Source organism: Kwoniella dendrophila, chromosome 7 (assembly GCF_036810415.1).
Source record: "Kwoniella dendrophila CBS 6074 chromosome 7, complete sequence".
NCBI classification, from domain to species: Eukaryota; Fungi; Basidiomycota; class Tremellomycetes; order Tremellales; family Cryptococcaceae; genus Kwoniella; species Kwoniella dendrophila.
In genome coordinates this window covers 1,474,989-1,492,757 of record NC_089482.1, presented here as the reverse complement: position 1 = coordinate 1,492,757, position 17,769 = coordinate 1,474,989, and the positions used below count along the sequence as shown (strand labels likewise).

Here is a 17,769-nt window from a genome sequence, read left to right as displayed (position 1 = left end):
GAATGAGTACGATACTTGGGTTGAAGAAAGAACGATTCATGGTACTGCAGGAGTCATCACGACTAAGTCATATTCTTTCGATATCTCCAATCTTACAGATAAAACTTAATAGCCAGATGGATAGAAGAGAAGTCAGCCAAGCGGGTATCTCCGTTAGTCTATCCCCTATTTTGGTTATTGACCTCCACTTCGAGTGCTACCGTATATGGGAATCAACAGAGTATTAAGTACGTAATTGTATATAGAGTATTGGTATGATAGACCAGATAGCTCTTCCCTTTCCCCTTTCTCCTTCCCTCTTCTCCATTCCTGCTGGTCTGTAGCTGTTCCTTTTAACCGATAAGGCTATTATCGCATGTATGTAATCGTAACTGTAATGCATGTAACAATTCATAACGATCATCTCTCTCAGATCAGTTAATCATACACCGATCACGAGATCTTTGCTAATTATCAATACACTTCCAATAGTACCTTTGTTGTCTATTTAGTCTGTTTACAATTGTATATATACACATACATACTACACATGCAATCACGTCTCAAAAGCAACGCAATCATTGGAATGTAAAATCCAGATTCCAGTCTTACGAGTTTCATCCATCATTGCCACTTGAATAACATTTACTGTCTTCACTCTTAATCATTCATTCACACCTGTAAAGCTGATTTACACATACATCACATATACATACATAATATATTAATGAAGAATGTTTCCTACATCATCAAGATCAAGAATGCACAGAGAAACTATCAACGCTGCTAAAGCATATCAACATGAATCACCGCCACCCAAGAAAGAAGATGGTGTAGATAGTTGTTATGGGGTACAAAGCGTTTCAAGCTGGGGTGAACAATCAGAAGATAGTTTGGAAATACCTATACCTTCCTCTTCATCCGCTATCAATACTAATATTGAAGATGAATATCAGCCTGAAGATATCGAAGACGATAATGACGTAATTGTTGATGATCAAGTAGAACAGGAGGAAGAACAAGAATCAGAAGAAGGCGAATCTACACCTGAGGGTTATGATAGTTTATCTTCAAGCAATATTGGTTTAGGTTTAGGTCTTGGAATAACCTCGCCGCCTGAAGACGATACATGGCCGTCTGTCTTTGATACGAAATTAAGGAATGATTCTATACCCAATAAGTCACAACCTATTTCACCTTCACGTCCTATTCATACTAAATCAGAACAAAGGATAGTACCCCCAAGTCCGGAAGACACAGTACATCCTTTGGATCGTGCTCCATCCTCTCATCGCAACGGTCGTCCTCATCAGACCTCACCACGGCAACATCGTCAAAGAGGGGATGCTGATATGATGGATTCAGAAGAAGCAGAATTGTCTATATCTAGCACAGTAGGTAAAGGGAGTAAATTAACTTTGGAAGATATAAGTAAATCTTTTGATTCACCATATCTACCTACAAGTGGTACATCAGAACCATCTTCACCAGCAAGTTTCACTTCTATGCCTTACTCCTACGTAGCATCTTTATCATCTTTATCTAGAACTTCATCAATTTCTCCAATGGGTTTAGCAGAATATCAACAACATCATAATCACTGTCACAATCAACATCACGTTGAATTGATACAGAATGAATTGGTTTTACCAACGTTGTCATTACCTTCAGAGAGTCTAAGTTTACATATGAGTTTATCTAAATGGTCCGGTGACTCTCAAGAATCAGAAGAAGGTGGTTTAGGTATTATACTTTTAGGTGGAAGAGAACAGGTAGAAAAGACTTTGAGAGAAGTAAGAGATATAGAACAATTAGTGGAGATCAAATCTGGCGTTGGAATTGTAAGGAATGGTAAAATCGCTTTGAGAATAATAACAGGTCTTAAAACTGTTGAGCAAGTATGTTGTGATCTCAAAAGGCTGAAATACCTTGTTTGGTTCTTTTTGTGAGAGGCGAAGAGCTGACAGTTTATCGGTAATTTCCTTAGGCACAGAGTAGGATTTTATACACATATAACAGCCTAAATGTACTCTTACATCCCGACCTACGCGAAGATAGTTCCGCACAAGGTGAATTGCGTAGATTGATTGAAGGTTATATAGGTAGATCGGATTGGGTACACTCTGTGATAGCCCTCGAACAGGATAGTGAGTCGTCACAATGATCTGTCAAAACCCTCTATGCTTGTATTGATGTGCTTAAAATAGCTGGACTCGAGGCTTTGGAGGAGCTCGTTCCTTTACATCCGGTTGATGCAAAGATGCCGACGACAAGCGAGCACAGTGAATCTTCATCGCATATCATTCAGACTCCTTCCATCCGGCCTTCAGAGATCGAGCCAACACCGCGTCCTTCAGCTGAAACCTCTGGTTACTTCGCTCCTCGTTCATATACACCTTCACCATCCTCTTCTCGTGACGCTTCGCCAGTGCGCCCAAGTAAATCAGTTGCCGTTCAACAAATAGTTGAACTTCTGGACCATTTAGCAGTATCAATGGGTAAATCTATAGACTCATTCTTATCGTGGCGGTCAAAGCAAATTTACTACCAACCTCAAACCTCTACATTATTTAGTACTTCACCATTTGATCATATGACTAAGAACGGTGAAAAAACAATGACGTCTTCGTTAACGTCTGCTTCATCTGGCGTAGGAGCTATGCCAACAGTTGCAAGAGCACAAGGTGGTGGAGAATGGGAAGCAACATTATCAAGAAGAGTTGCACAACGTAGGGAATCTGATACTTTACGTGATAGATCTCTGACAAGTTTAAGAGGTAGTAAAACCTCTACTTCTAGTGGATATGGACACAGACCAAGAAAAAGAAAATCATTAGATAAATTAGAAAATTCAAGTCAAAGGGAATTTTCGAAAAAAGATTGTTTTTCGCCCTTATTTCCAAAACATAATAAACTCAATAATTATAAATCCAATAAATCTGCTTCAGCATCATCGATAAATGAAAAAGGTTTAGGTATGAATGAATTAATGGAAAAAACATTTTTCAAATCAGTTAGAAAATGGACCAAAGGTTGGAGAGGTTTATTAGTTGTTGGTTTGGTTGTTGCTGTAGGTTGGGGATGTTGGATAAGTAAGAAAGGTTTTTAGTCAGTTATCCTTTATTAGTTTTTTCACCTAGAGGTTCTTTTGCTTGTTTTGTCTGTTTGCTTGTTTGATTGTTTGTTGAATTTTGATATAAGGTTGTAATTTACCTTTCCGGTAATAAATAGGTTGTACGAGTACTGTACATATTTCTGTTTTTCTATTAGTGCACATATTGTTATGTGGACCTTATAGTCCTAGTTGTATCTAAATATTGTTATCACTTATATATTTCTTGTATGATTTGCAACGATTCTCTTTGTATAGCCTTGGGTTTTATGTAAAACGGTATGGACACACTCATTCATCAGTGAAAGATCCAGGTTGCAATACTTCATCCCCAGAGACTACACAACACGTTATCGCTATCTCGTAAAGAGACAAACCTTTGATTTTAATTAGTAGTCATTGCCACAGAAGATAGTGTCTTATGTACATTTTGCATGATCCGCGATGGGGAAGAAATCTATATGAGCAAGCGTTGATTAATTAGAAACATGGAGAAAGAGAGATAGTATATATATGTGTATATAAAAAAGGGAATGAAACCTAGTGAGTAAAGTAAATCAAGAAAATAATACCAAAAATATGTAATTGAAATGTACTGAAAACTACCATAAACCCCTTCATTCATCTATATTACTTGGAGAAGTTTATTGAGCAACAGCGAAGGCAACAACTGAAGTATCAGAGTGACTCAAAGATACTTTGATATTTTTGTTTCCAGCAGCAGCTAAAGCATCACCAGAAAGTTTGACTTCTGGTCCTGAACCTGTTGAAACTATTTCAATTTCTTTGAGTGATGCACCTGCTCCTTTGGATGGGACCGAAAGTGCTTTGAACTGTAAATGATACATAAGCAATTAGCGAGATGAGTCAAATATTGTTCGAATTCATGTGTACTTACTACTGCCTCCTTAGCTGCCCATCGACCTGCGAATGAAGCTGTTGGATCAGGTGCGGAAGTACAGTATTTGATCTATAAAATCAAGTCAGCTAAGTCATAAGTGGACAATTGCTTAATGAGCTAGCCTACCTCTTCTTCGGTAAAGTTTCGTTCTCTAAAAGTTTCTGAAGTAGGAACGTTTGAGATTAATTCGGTATCAACCCTAGTGAGAGAGTTCATCAGCTATATGCCAAAGTAGTAGGAACAAGAGATACTTACCCAACACCTTTAACATCATTTGATTGAGCGAAAAGTGCTTTCAAAGTTTCAGCATTTTTAGGGTTAAGAGATACAGCAGAAGGTAATTTGCCTTGGAAAGCGTAAGAGTTCTTGGATGGACCAGCTCTTGCGAGAGGGTTCAATAACACACCACCTTCTAATTCAGCAGAATATGGTGGAGCGTCTTTGATTTGTACCAAATTATTATGTACTAATGCTTGTGACATTCTAGAGTATGATGATAATTCTCTTTCTAATCTTCTCTTTTTATATTCTTCTAAATCATGTGAATATAATGAAGCGAATAGATATCTTGGATGTACAATTGCAACTTGACCACCTACTTGACCGAAACCGAATGAAGTCAATAAACCAGCTTCTAATCTAACATGTTGTATAGGTTTCGATGGATAGAATAAATGTGGGAATGCTCTTAATTCTTCAGAGATATTATCGGCATTATGATTTCCAGGTACTAAAGCTGATGTTAAAGTTTGAATTAAACCATTGAATTGCCATGCGGCAGCACCACCTTTAGGATGACCTGTTAAACTCTTTTGAGCAATGACTGGTACTGCATTACCAGGCGTTCGACCTAATTGCTCGAATTGAAGGTTATATACACCAGATTCGTTCTTATCGTTGGCTTTGGTTGAAGTACCGTGACATGAGATGACACCAACAGAGTCTGCATTGAGACCCCAGACAGCCAAAGCACGACGAAGAGGAGCGATGTTAGGGTGAGATCCTTCTAACATACCGAAAGTGGCTAAAGCATCTTTCTCTTGTCGTTTGGCTTCATCGTCGATGAAGTTGACTCGAGCTTGGAACCATGTGTCATTATCTTTAGCATCTTTTCGGGCTTCAAGTTCCATTCGAAGGAGTTCATGCTCATTTTCGAGCCATTGTGAAATTTGTCGTCGTCGGAAGGTGAGTTGTCGAGCTCGGTATTTGAGATCGAGGATAGGGAGAGGGTCTTTAGGAGTGACTTCTCGAGCAGTTGAGAGAGCTCCTCGACCAGGTGCAGGAATAGATCGACCAGCTTTATCGGTGTGGGTAGATGTGTAAGCGACGATACCTCTGATGGTACAACCCATCTCGAGAGCGGTTTTGGCAGTCATAACAACGTGAACACCACAACCTTGCGATTCCATGAAACCTGATCTTGTAGAAGTCATAGGTCGAGAAAATTCATTAGGTTCTCTACCCATAGCAAATTCGGTTTCAGCGTTGGAAGTAGCTTTCATGTTGGCGAATTCGAATGAACCTTCTTCGGAGAAATCATCGAAACCACCAGCGATCATGACCTTGGCTTTACCACTAAGTAAAGAATCGCAAGCGATTTCAACAGATTGAAGAGCGGTAGCACAAGCACCAACGGGAATTTTGACAGGACCTGAAGCAGAAAGTAATAAGAGATTGACCCATCCGGCAACAGTGTTGATGAAAGTTTCTTGGAGAATATCTTTTTGCACATCTTTTTCTTCTCTTCTATCTTTGAACATCTTAGACATGGATTGAACACCACCCATACCTGCACCAAGAGCAGTACCAACTTCTGATGGGTGAACCCATTTGTATAGTTCATAAGGATCGGTTATACCTGATGCAACTAAAGCTTCCATTACACATACTAAAGCCCAAAGAGCGGTTCTATCGGTTTGACCAGCAATATCTTCTGGAATACCAAATCGTTTAGCATCCCATCCAGTTGGAATTTGACCAGCGACAACTCGATCGAATTTGACAGCTTTAGGTAAGAAAACTCTTGCACCTTTCTTGAATTTTACGAACCATTCACCAGATTCTTGAGCCCATACATCAACTTTATCACCTTGTTCTCTAACAAATCGTTGAGCATCATCAGCAGAAATTTCAAGAGGTTCGAGATCGTGGTTAAGTTCGATTTCTTGGTGGAATGATTTCTTGTTAGGATCGTAGCCATAGAAGAGATCAGGTTCGATAAGTCGAATACCAGCGTGTTCGATTATATCTTTCTCATATTTGGATTTAACATCTTTATCATCGACAGGTTCGTTTGATTTGGCATCAACCCATCCAACATAGGTTTTACCGTTACCTAATTTACCATCAAAGTGTTTGATGTGACCCATCATCCAAGCTAATTCGATACAACCTTCAATAGTAAGTTCACCTTTAGCTTCCATTTCCCATCTAGTTCTGGATGAACCCCATGGACCGAGTTCCGCGAAACCGGTACAAACGATAACTTTGTCGAGATCGATGAGACCTTGGAGGTGGTTGAGTTCGGCGAGAACGTCAGGACCGTCGATTTTAGGGAAATCAAAGTTGAAGTTGGCTCGAGGAGCAATGGCGACTTTTTGGTGAAGTCTTTCAGCATCACCACCGTTGATGACTTTGAAGTCGGCGGCGTTGTCGACGGTGATAGCTTTTCTTAAATCGGCAACTTTGTTGAGATCAAGTCGGATGGAAGTCATGACTTCGGCAAGACCAGCGACTCGATCCATTCCACCGTTAAGATCAGCCCAGATAGGTTCGATTTGGGAAACATCGAAAAGAAGAGGGTGCATTAAACCAAGAATGTTGAAAGCCATTTCTTTAGCAGAGAATGTTCTTACACCAAGTTTTTCTAAACCTTCAGCGACAAAATTGGTAGCACTCATAAGACCAGTACCTCGGGTCCAACCGATAACAGCACCGGCGATACATAAGTATTCACCCCATGATTCAGCTGACCATCTGTTGAAGAGCGTTTCAAGGGAGATCTTGGATTCGGCGTAAAGACCATCGTTACCGAAGATACCGTGATTGGGGGAAAGGGGAAGAACAACTTGTGTTGGTCGAGTGACGAATTGTCGAGCGGCTTTCTTGGATTTGACGGCACCCATAAGTCGGAGTAAGTTGGTCAACATCAGTCTATGAGCGAGTTCGGATTTGTCGTCAATACCGTCAATTTCTCTGCCGTTTTCAGGTAAAGCGGCAAATGGAATGATGTAGTCAAGATCGATTTGGAGGGTGGTGTAAATGTAGTCAACAAGGGCTTCGACGTCTTGTTTGGAAGCTGGAATTGTCATATTTAGCTATTGTCAAGGACCAAGGTAGTGGAATTCAACTCACCTCCGTTGAAAGGAACGACAACAAGTTTTGATCCTTTTGAACCGATTTCGTGGAAGATGTTCTTGTAGTAATCTACAGCAGCTCGACTATATCGAGAAGTGGTAACGATACAAGTACAACCACCTGAGAGTAAACCTTTCAAAATTTCTACACCGATAGATCCTCTACCGACACCAGTAAGAAGGGCGGCTTTTTTGGCGAAGGTGACACCGGAAGTAGCGATTTCAGTGAGAACATCGAAGTCTATAGAAGATAGTCAGCTGATGGACCCAAACTGGATTGGAGATAGCTTACAGATGTTTGTGAGCTTTTGGGAGTAAGCGAAACTTGTTCCTGTCTTTCGTTTAAGGTGTAAGAATGGAAGATGAGCTTCTTCAACTTCGGTTCTATCTTCCACATTGGGTCTTAAGAAAGATGATGAGGATCTTCTTTGTTTAGCACCTTTTGTTCTAGCTACAGCTGGGTTTTCCACTACACCGTCTTTACCTAAAGATTTGATGACTTCACCGTACATGGATTTGATGGCAGATTTTTGAGCGGGAGTGATGGATGGTTGGGAATTGACAAGTTCCCATAATTTATCTATAATCTAAGGTTAGCCCTTGAAACTGTTTCATGTGAAGTTGAATATTACTAACCGATATCAGATTGAACTTTATCAAGGTTTACAGCCGGTTCTACTTCACCTCCAGATGCCATTTCTACGGATTATTAGCTTATATACATGTATATGGCAACTCACCTTTGACATAACTTTCAAGCTTTCTAACGTTTTGTCTTGAAATTTCAGAGTATACTATATCACCTTTGGCGGATACTTCGGTGTGAGGAGCGGTAGGAAGGGCGACATCTCGGTATACAGGAGGTTTATCAACAACCTCTTGACCTGGTTGATAATTTAGCTACAACTCTTTGGTAAAATTAGATATAGTATACTTACAGTTCTCCAATAATATTTGACCAAATTTCTTTACTTTCTCAAAGTTTGGACCTTTGGATGCGTCAACATTGTCGATGTGGTATTTCATATATCTATCGGTCAAATTAGCTAAATTCAGTAGATAAGCTGACGAGATAGCTTACTGTACAAGGTTAGAGTCCGCTCGGTTCATCTAAGAGATGTACATGCGTTAGCTATTAATTTTGCTAGTTTGAAGACAGCTAAAACCTACGATAGCAATACATCTTGACGTGAGCTCACGTCGAGCTGTACTTTCTTGATCTAAACCTGCAGCGGCCATATTGATTGGCTTGTTTTGAGGATAAGTTGAAAGAGGTTGAAAGGAATCAAACTGCAGCAAGAAAATACCAGTCAAGGTCTTTGCTGATTATTTGGACGTCAAAGAGTGGAAGAATGGGATAGGTGTAGAGAAGGATGATGGTACTGATGATAGAATAAATTAAGGTATGATTTGCTACACGTTGACCCAACTCTGCTGCTATAACAACAATAGCTATAACCTTGTAACTTGCTCAAAATCAAAAGTCAATAATAATCTTTTGATCTTTTGCTACTGGGGAATCTACGATTTTGTCGATTGGGGATAAGAGCCACGTGGAATGATGCTTCTTAATTTACCCTGAATTACTGATTATTTGATAACCGGACTAATTATCTCTTAAACGCGTTGAATCACCGAACTGAAAGTAAAAACAAAAATCAAGAAAAGATGACTTGCGACCTACGTGGAAGTGTAGCTTCGATGGGGGTTATTGTCATCGTGTGAAAGAAGATTGAGAGTGATGGGGAGGCAGATGTCTGTAGCAACGAGTAGAAGCTGAAAGATACCTTGAACACGACAGTAAATGCATTAATCAGCAATGTTGTGATCCCCAACGATATGGGATAGTGAAAATAAGATAAATACAAATCAAAGAATGAAAAAATACAAATAAAGTTGATCGGCTATGTTCGGTCCAAGAGATAAGCAAGGTCAAAGCTTAAATTAACCCTTATCGCCACGTGTTTGTCGGTGTGTTTTGGGGAATTCAAATGGGGATGCAATGATTTATTATTTCTAAAATCAAATATTATCTTTGTTGAGCATCTTATACGTGTATGGTGGTGCATAGGTGTTCATTTGATCATTCTCAGTCAATCGTCTAGAGTAACAGATTCAACGACTGTTATTGTTCATTTACCTCACAACACTTTACTTCATCTTTTTACCTTGTCCATCTTTTTTCTCCTTTTCTCATCCTTTTTTTTTTTCTCTCTTGTACCACTATCGAAGAGTTTGAGCAGCTCTCATACAATCGCCCAACATGGCGTCCCTTTTCAGTAGCTCTACTCCTTCTCGACCACTCGTTCTCCACTCATCATCAACACGAGTTTCTATCCTTGTCCCAGCTTCACCATTATCAGCTTGGGTAACTTCCGAAGTCCTCGCTCAACAATTTCACGATTCAAGAATAGGTCGAGATGATGAATCTGCACCTATAGTAGAGGAAGATGATGAAAACGCTACACCTAAAGCACCTTCACAAGAACCTCAAATCAAACTTTTAGCTAGATTTTTATCTTTTGCCGCTGATAAAGTTAACGCAGATCAAGATTCTTCAGAATTAGCTCAAGTTCTTCTTTCAGCTTATAATAGATTCAATGAACTTTTCTTAGTTTCAGATAACGTTCATTCACTTGTACAATCATTTGAACCCGAATTAAGATCAGAAATTTTAAAATCTTACTTCAAAGCTTTCGCTACTGCTAAAGAATCTTCAGGTGATAAAGCTAAAGTAGCTCATCCATCAGCTTTATTAGAAGCCTCAAAGAATGGTTCAGCCGAGCTTTATGCTCTTTTCGGTGGTCAAGGTGTTAACGAAGTAAGTGATTTCTAAACTAGTTTCTATATTGTCCAAGCTGACGAGATTTTCAGCACTACTTCAACGAGCTTCAACTCCTTTACGATACCTACACACCTTTCGTTAAACCTCTTCTTTCACAAATCACGTCCCTTCTTCTTGATCTCGGTGAAAAAGCCGATTCAGATGGTTACACCTACTACTCCCAAGGTCTTGACCTGATCTCATGGCTCAATGGATCTACACCTCGACCAACTGTCGAATATCTCGCTTCCATCCCTCTCTCACTTCCACTCATCGGTGTAACGCAACTTGCTCAATACGTTGTATCTTGTCGAGTTACCGATCTTTCACCATCAGAGTTTAGTAGTAGTTTCAGAGGTGCAACTGGTCACTCCCAAGGTGTCATTTCAGCTGTCGCCATCGCCTCATCCAACTCATGGCAATCACTTAACGAGAACATCCTTAAAGCCGTAAAGCACCTCTTCTACATCGGTCTTAGAGGTCAAGAAGGTTTCCCATTATTATCACTTGAGCCTCAAATAGTCGCTGACTCAGTAGCCAACAATGAAGGGGTACCAAGTCCTATGCTTTCAGTTAACGGTTTATCGTTGAAAGCTCTTGAAGGTCACATCAAAAAAGTCAACGGACACCTTCCATCCAACTCTCAAATCGGTATCTCTTTATACAACGGTCCCGTCAACTTCGTTGCCACTGCACCCGCCAAAGCTTTATACGGTCTTGCAACTGCCTTGCGAAAAGTCATGGCTGCACCTGGTCTTGATCAAAGTAAAATCCCGTTCTCAAAAAGAAAGGCTGTTTTCACCACTCGATTTTTACCTGTAAACGTTCCATACCACAGTCATTACCTAGAAGGTGCTACTCAAAAATTAGTTCAACAAGATTTGAACGGTGAAGAATTATGGAGTACTTCAGATTTAGCTCTTGCCGTCTACCATACCGAAAGTGGTGAGTGGTATGCATTTTCACGTCCCGATTTTCGCTAATTAACCTGCAGGATCTGATCTCCGACAACTTGAGTCTTCCCTTACTGCATCCCTTTCCGATCAAATCTTCACTCAGCAAATACAATGGTCAAAGGCTACTAACTTCCCAGCTACAGCTACACATGCTGTTGATTTCGGACCTGGTGGAAACTCAGGTATCGGACCTTTGTCCGGTAGAATCCTTGAAGGTCGAGGTGTTAGAATCGTAGTTGTTGGTGAGAAAGGTCGAGCAGCTGCTGAACTTTACGATGCCAACAAGATACGGAAAGAGTCTGTATGGGCTAAAGAGTGGTCACCAAGACTTGTCAAAACTCTGTATGTGAACTGCTTCCCAAGCTGAAGTCAATGCTAACGCCTTCACAGTGACGGTAAAATCCACATCGATACTCCCTTCTCCCGACTTCTCGGTAAACCTCCTATCATGGTTGCTGGTATGACACCTTCAACCGTTGGCGCATCCCTTGTATCAGCTACTCTCAACGCTGGTTACCATATCGAACTTGCTGGTGGTGGTCACTACAACCCTACCGCGCTCCGAGCTAAAGTAGCTGAAATTCAAAAACGAACTCAACCAGGTGTCGGTATAACTCTTAACGCTTTATATATCAACCAAAGACAATTCTCTTTCCAATTCCCTCTCTGGCAAGAAATGAGAAGAGAAGGTCTCCCAATTGAAGGCTTCTGTGTCGCTGCCGGTATTCCATCTTCCGAAAAAGCTACCGAAATCATTACTGCTCTCAAAGCCGCTGGTATCAAACACATCTCTTTCAAACCAGGATCAGTCGAAGGTGTCAGATCAGTCATCAACATCGCTGCTGCCAATCCAGATTACCCAATTATCATGCAATGGACCGGTGGTCGAGCTGGTGGTCACCACTCTTGTGAAGATTTCCATCAACCTATTATTTCCACCTATGCCGCTATTAGACAAAACCCTAACATCTCTTTGATTGCCGGTTCCGGTTTCGGTGGAGCTGATGATGTATGGCCTTAGTAAGTCTACCTCGTTTTCATTTTCAACGAAAAATAGCTGACATCGGTGTACCCGTAGCATTTCCGGTGAATGGTCCGTTAAAATGTTCAACCTCCAACCAATGCCTTTCGATGGTGTACTTTACGGTTCCCGAGTCATGGTAGCCAAGGAAGCCGATACTAGTGCTTCAGTCAAACAACTTATTGTCGATGCTCCTGGTGTTGAAGATGCTGCCTGGGAAGGCACTTACGACAAACCAACAGGTGGTATTCTTACTGTCAAATCAGAACTCGGTGAACCTATCCACAAGATCGCTACTCGAGGTGTCAAATTATGGAGAGAATTCGATGATACCGTCTTCGCTCAACCAAGAGAAAAACGAGCTGCTTGGCTTGAAAACAAGAAAGATTACGTTATCGATCGACTCAACAAAGATTTCAACAAACCTTGGTTTGGTCAAAAAGCTGACGGTACCGTTGTCTCTGATCTTGGTAAAATGACTTATGAGGAAATCACCCAACGAATGGTTCGACTTATGTACGTATCCAAACAAGACCGATGGGTAGATATTTCCCTTAGAAACTTAGTTGGTGACTGGCTTAGAAGAGTCGAAGAAAGATTTGCTGGTGTTGACGGTATCAGAACTAAAGAATCCCTCCTTCAATCATTCGCTACCCTCGACAAACCTACCGCAGCCATTGAAAACTTCTTCAACTCATACCCAAGAGCCAGAACTCAACTCGTCGCTGCTGAAGATAAAGCATACTTCCTTGCTATCTGTCAACGACCGGGTCAAAAACCAGTACCATTCATTCCTATCCTCGATAACACCTTTGAAGTTTGGTTCAAGAAAGACTCTCTCTGGGCTGCTGAAGACATCGATGCTGTGTTTGATCAAGATCCCCAAAGAGTTTGTATCCTCCAAGGTCCTATGGCTGTCAAACACTCTACCGTTGCCGATGAACCTATCAAAGATATGCTTGGTAACATCGAAGGTCTCCTCGCCAAGAAGATCCTCGATCAATTCTACGGTGGTGACGAATCTAAGGTACCTGCTATCGATTACATCGGTGCCAAAGCTGGTAAACCAAAGACTGGTCTCGTTGCCGAGTCAACCTCTGACGGTGTACGAACCATCAAACTTGGTAAATCTGTTCCTTCTGTCGATGATTGGATTGAAGTCGTTGCTGGTTCTGAGGTCTCTTGGCTGCGTGCTGCTTTGACCTCTGTCAATGTTGTTCAAGGTGCCGGTTACATCAGTAACCCATTCAGACGAATCTTCACTCCTCGACCAAACCAAACTGTCGAAGTCAAATCAGACAACGGCAAAGTCTCTTCAGTCACATTATACGGCTCAGCTCGATCTTTCGGTCCTCACACAGCTGACTTCAAAGCTGTTGAGCTCGCTTTCAACTCATCTACCAACGATATCACCCTTGTCTTAAACGAAGAACGAAAAGGTGTCACTGTACCTCTTCACTTCGCCTTTAAATACAAACCAGATATGGGTTACGCACCAATCCATGAAATTGTTGACGGTCGAAACAAGAAAATCAAGGATTTCTACTGGAAACTTTGGTTCGGTGATAACGAAACTCTCCCTGAACTTGCTCTCGACACCACTTTCACCGGTGAAGAAGTCACAGTCGATGCTAAAGCCGTCCAACGATTCTGTGATGTTGTCGGTAACCAAGGAGAATCATTCAAATCTGCTAGAAACGATAAAGTTTCCGCTCCTATGGACTTTGCTATTGTCCTCGGCTGGCAGGTGAGTTTACCTATTTGTAGAACTGCGCTGATCCTTCTTAGTCTATCATGAAAGCTATTTTCCCATCCGATATCGACGGTGACTTGCTCAAACTTGTTCACTTATCAAACGGTTTCAGAATGATCGAAGGTGTCGCTCCTGTTAAAGCTGGTGATGCTTGTACCGCCGAAGCTAGAGTAGTTTCTGTCTCAAACTCAGATAGTGGTAAAACCGTCAAAGTCAAAGGTTACGTACTTAGAAAAGGTGAACCTGTCATCGAAGTTACCTCATCATTCCTTTACAGAGGTAAATTCACCGACTACCAAAACACCTTTGAAACTATCGACGAATCCGACTATGTTGTTGAATTAGTCAAACCAACTTCAGTCGGTGTATTGCAAGCTAAACCATGGTTTGAATGGGACGACGATTCCAAACCTCTTGAAGTTGGCACCACCCTTACCTTCAAGACCAAATCTGAACTCCGATACAGAGATAAATCATCTTTCGCTGCTGTCAAAGTTACCGGTGCCGCATTTGTTCGAAGCAGTACCAAAGCTCTTGTTCAAGTTGCTACCATCGACTACGAAGCTCACAACTTACACGGTAACCCAGTAATTGAATACCTTAAACGACACGGTCAACAAATCGGTCAACCAACCCCTCTTGAAAGTGGTTACTCCCTTATCGAAGATCCTACTTCAGCTGTGTTCACCACTCCAGCTACCAACGAACCTTACTCCAAAATCTCAGGTGATTTCAACCCTATTCACGTTAACCCATACTTCTCCGATCTCGCTTCTCTTCCTGGAACCATCACTCACGGTATGTGGTCAAGTGCTGCTACCCGAAAATACATCGAATCAGTTGTTGCCGATAACCACCCTGAACGAGTCGTTTCATACGAAGTCGGTTTCGTTGGTATGGTCCTTCCTGGTGACCAAATTCAAGTCAAACTTACTCATGTCGCTATGCGAGATGGTAAGAAGGTCGTCAAAGTCGAAGCATTCAACCAAAGGGGTGAAAAAGTCATTGATGGTACTTCAGAAGTCCTTCAACCGCCTACCGCTTACGTATTCACTGGTCAAGGTTCCCAAGAAGTTGGTATGGGTATGGAACTTTACAACAACTCTCCAGTCGCCCGAGCTGTTTGGGATGCTGCCGATGCTCACTTGACCTCAACATACGGTTTCTCTATTGTTAACATTGTCAAAAACAACCCTAAAGAACTCACCATCCACTTTGGTGGTATCAAAGGTCAAGCTATCAGGCAACGATACATGGATCTCACCTACGATACTATTGACGAAAAAGGTCAAGTCAAGACTCTCCCTCTTTTCGCCGATATCGATCTTTACACCACTAGTTACACCTTCTCTCACCCTCAAGGTTTACTTTTCGCCACTCAATACACTCAAATTGCTCTAGTAGTTACCGAGAAAGCCGCTTTCGACGATATGAAAGCTAAAGGTCTTATCGACACCAACGCTGCTTTCGCTGGTCACTCTTTAGGTGAATATTCAGCCCTTGCCGCCATCGCCGATGTCCTCCCTATCTCATCCCTCGCCGATGTCGTCTTCTTCCGAGGTATCACCATGCAACGTGCTGTCCAACGTGATGCCGAAGGTAAATCACAATACGCAATGATGGCTGCCAATCCATCCAGAGTCGGTAAAACATTCAACGAAATGGCTTTACGAGAAATTGTTGACACTATTAGTAAACAAAAAGATATCTTACTTCAAATTGTTAACTTGAACGTCGCCAACCAACAATATGTATGTGCAGGTGAACTTAAAGGTTTAGCAACTTTGACCAATGTCCTCAACATGCTCAAGATTCAAAAGATTGATCTCGAAAAATTATCAACCATGATTTCAGAAGAAGAACTCAGAGAGAAACTTGCCGAAATCATTGACGGATGTTGGGATATGATGATTGAGAAAGAAAAGAAAGATGGTCAAGTCGTACTTGACAGAGGTTTCGCTACTATCCCATTACCTGGAATTGATGTACCTTTCCACTCTCGATACCTCTGGCCGGGAGTCTTGGCTTTCAGAAATTACTTAGTCAAGAAGATCGATCCATCTCAGCTCAACCCCGATAGATTGGTTGGCAAATACATTCCTAACTTGATGTAAGTTTTTACCTTTCTCTGACTTGCATTCATATGCTAAGTTGTTATCTAGCGCCGAAACCTTCGAAGTATCCAAATCATATGTTCAAAAGATTTTCGATCAAACCGCTTCTCCTCGAATGGAAGCTATTCTCAAAAACTGGGAGAAAGAATCATGGGATTCTGCTGCTCAGAGACAAAGATTAGCTTACAACATCTTGACCGAATGTCTTGCTTATCAGTGAGTCTTACATCGTCTCCTCAAAGCTATCTTTGCTAATCAATCTTCAGATTCGCCTCACCTGTACGATGGATTGAGACACAAGATATCCTCTTTACCGCTGCCAAATTCGAGAGACTTATCGAAGTTGGTCCAAGTCCTGTACTCGCCGGTATGGCCACCCGAACACTCAAAGCTAAATACGAAGCTCAAGATGGTGCTATCTCCCTTACTCGACAAATCTTGTGTCACGCCAAGAACCAAAAAGAAGTTTACTACGCCTTCGAGGATGAAGCTGTTGAAGAAGCTGCTCCTGCTGCAGAATCCTCCGCCCCTGCCGCAGCTGCTCCAGTTGCCGCTCCAGTTGCTGTTGCTGCTCCTGTCGCCGCTCCATCTGGTGGTGCTGCTGCCGCCGTTGACGATGTTCCTCCTAAAGCTGTTGATACCGTTCGAATTATCATCGCTCAGAAACTCAAGAAACAAGCTGGTGAGATTCCTCTTAGTAAATCACTCAAAGAACTTTCAGGTGGTAAATCAACATTGCAAAACGAAATTCTTGGTGATTTACAAGTTGAATTTGCTTCCGCTCCTGAAAAGGGTGAAGATTTACCTCTTGATGAATTGGGTGCTGCTTTAGGTGTAGGATACTCAGCTTTAGGTAAACATGCTATGGCTTTAACAAACAGAATGGTTGCTGCTAAATTCCCTGGTGGTTTCAACATTTCAGCTGCAAGAGCACACTTGAATAAACAATGGGGATTAGGTCCTTTAAGAACTGATTCAGCATTGTTCTTTGGTATTCTCAATGAACCTCCAAAGAGATTAGGATCTGAAACTGAAGGTAAACAATTCCTCGATACTCTTGCTCAAAGTTACGCTTCATACAGTGGTATCTCACTTTCATCAGGTGGTGCAGCCGGTGGTGCCGGTGGAGCTGCTGGTGGTGGTGCAGTTATGAACTCTGAAGAATTCGATGCTTTCGTCTTGAAACAAGAAGAACACGCTCAGAGAGAAATCGAATTGTTGTCTAGATACTTGGGTAAAGATCAACGTGAAGGTGATAAGAAAGCTGAAGGTGCCAAGGTGAGTTTCTACTCACATCTTTCACATGACAAGTATGATATGCTGACAATACATCTTGATATATAGGCTACCGCTGAAGAACTTCAAGCTAAACTTGACGCTATTAAACTTGAACATGGAGATGCATACCTTGATGGTATTGCTCCAGCGTTCTCTGCTCTCAAAGCAAGAACATTCGATTCATCTTGGAATTGGGTCAGACAATCTTCTATTCAATTATTCTATGATATTATTCATGGTGAATTAGATCCTTCAACTGTATTTGAAGGTGAACCTAGACGACCATAGATATGCAATTTGCTCTGCTATAGGAAGGTGAAAGGGAATTATATAGATATATTCGAAGGGCTTTTTTTGGTGATTTTACATACATATACATTTCTCCGGTTTTCTTTCTCTCTCATTTACACATTTAATTATTTGTCGCATAGATTTTCTTCTACTTTTTTATAACCTTGTAACAAATTTTCTTCTC

At 41.4% G+C, this 17,769-nt stretch overlaps 3 protein-coding genes across 3 annotated transcripts; 2 read left to right on the top strand and 1 right to left on the bottom strand.

Moving 5' to 3' along the window:
- Positions 1 to 713: 713 nt before the first annotated feature.
- Positions 714 to 3,088, top strand: L201_005759 (uncharacterized protein; the record flags this gene model as incomplete). The annotated part of the gene is made up of 3 exons (XM_066221488.1): positions 714 to 1,877; positions 1,967 to 2,126; positions 2,187 to 3,088. The coding sequence occupies 3 exons, from the start codon at positions 714 to 716 to the stop codon at positions 3,086 to 3,088; spliced, it is 2,226 nt and encodes a 741-aa protein (XP_066077585.1).
- A 647-nt stretch (positions 3,089 to 3,735) lies between these two features.
- On the bottom strand, positions 3,736 to 8,587 carry L201_005758 (uncharacterized protein; the record flags this gene model as incomplete). Its single annotated transcript, XM_066221487.1, has 11 exons — positions 3,736 to 3,924; positions 3,990 to 4,061; positions 4,119 to 4,191; positions 4,248 to 7,290; positions 7,347 to 7,589; positions 7,641 to 7,928; positions 7,985 to 8,032; positions 8,089 to 8,232; positions 8,287 to 8,378; positions 8,430 to 8,458; positions 8,519 to 8,587. The coding sequence occupies 11 exons, from the start codon at positions 8,585 to 8,587 to the stop codon at positions 3,736 to 3,738; spliced, it is 4,290 nt and encodes a 1,429-aa protein (XP_066077584.1).
- A 1,024-nt stretch (positions 8,588 to 9,611) lies between these two features.
- Positions 9,612 to 17,582, top strand: L201_005757 (uncharacterized protein; the record flags this gene model as incomplete). The annotated part of the gene is made up of 9 exons (XM_066221486.1): positions 9,612 to 10,169; positions 10,223 to 11,117; positions 11,167 to 11,470; positions 11,519 to 12,148; positions 12,207 to 13,881; positions 13,938 to 16,012; positions 16,065 to 16,232; positions 16,283 to 17,294; positions 17,361 to 17,582. 9 exons carry the CDS (start codon positions 9,612 to 9,614, stop codon positions 17,580 to 17,582), a joined length of 7,539 nt encoding a protein of 2,512 aa, XP_066077583.1.
- Positions 17,583 to 17,769: the final 187 nt, after the last annotated feature.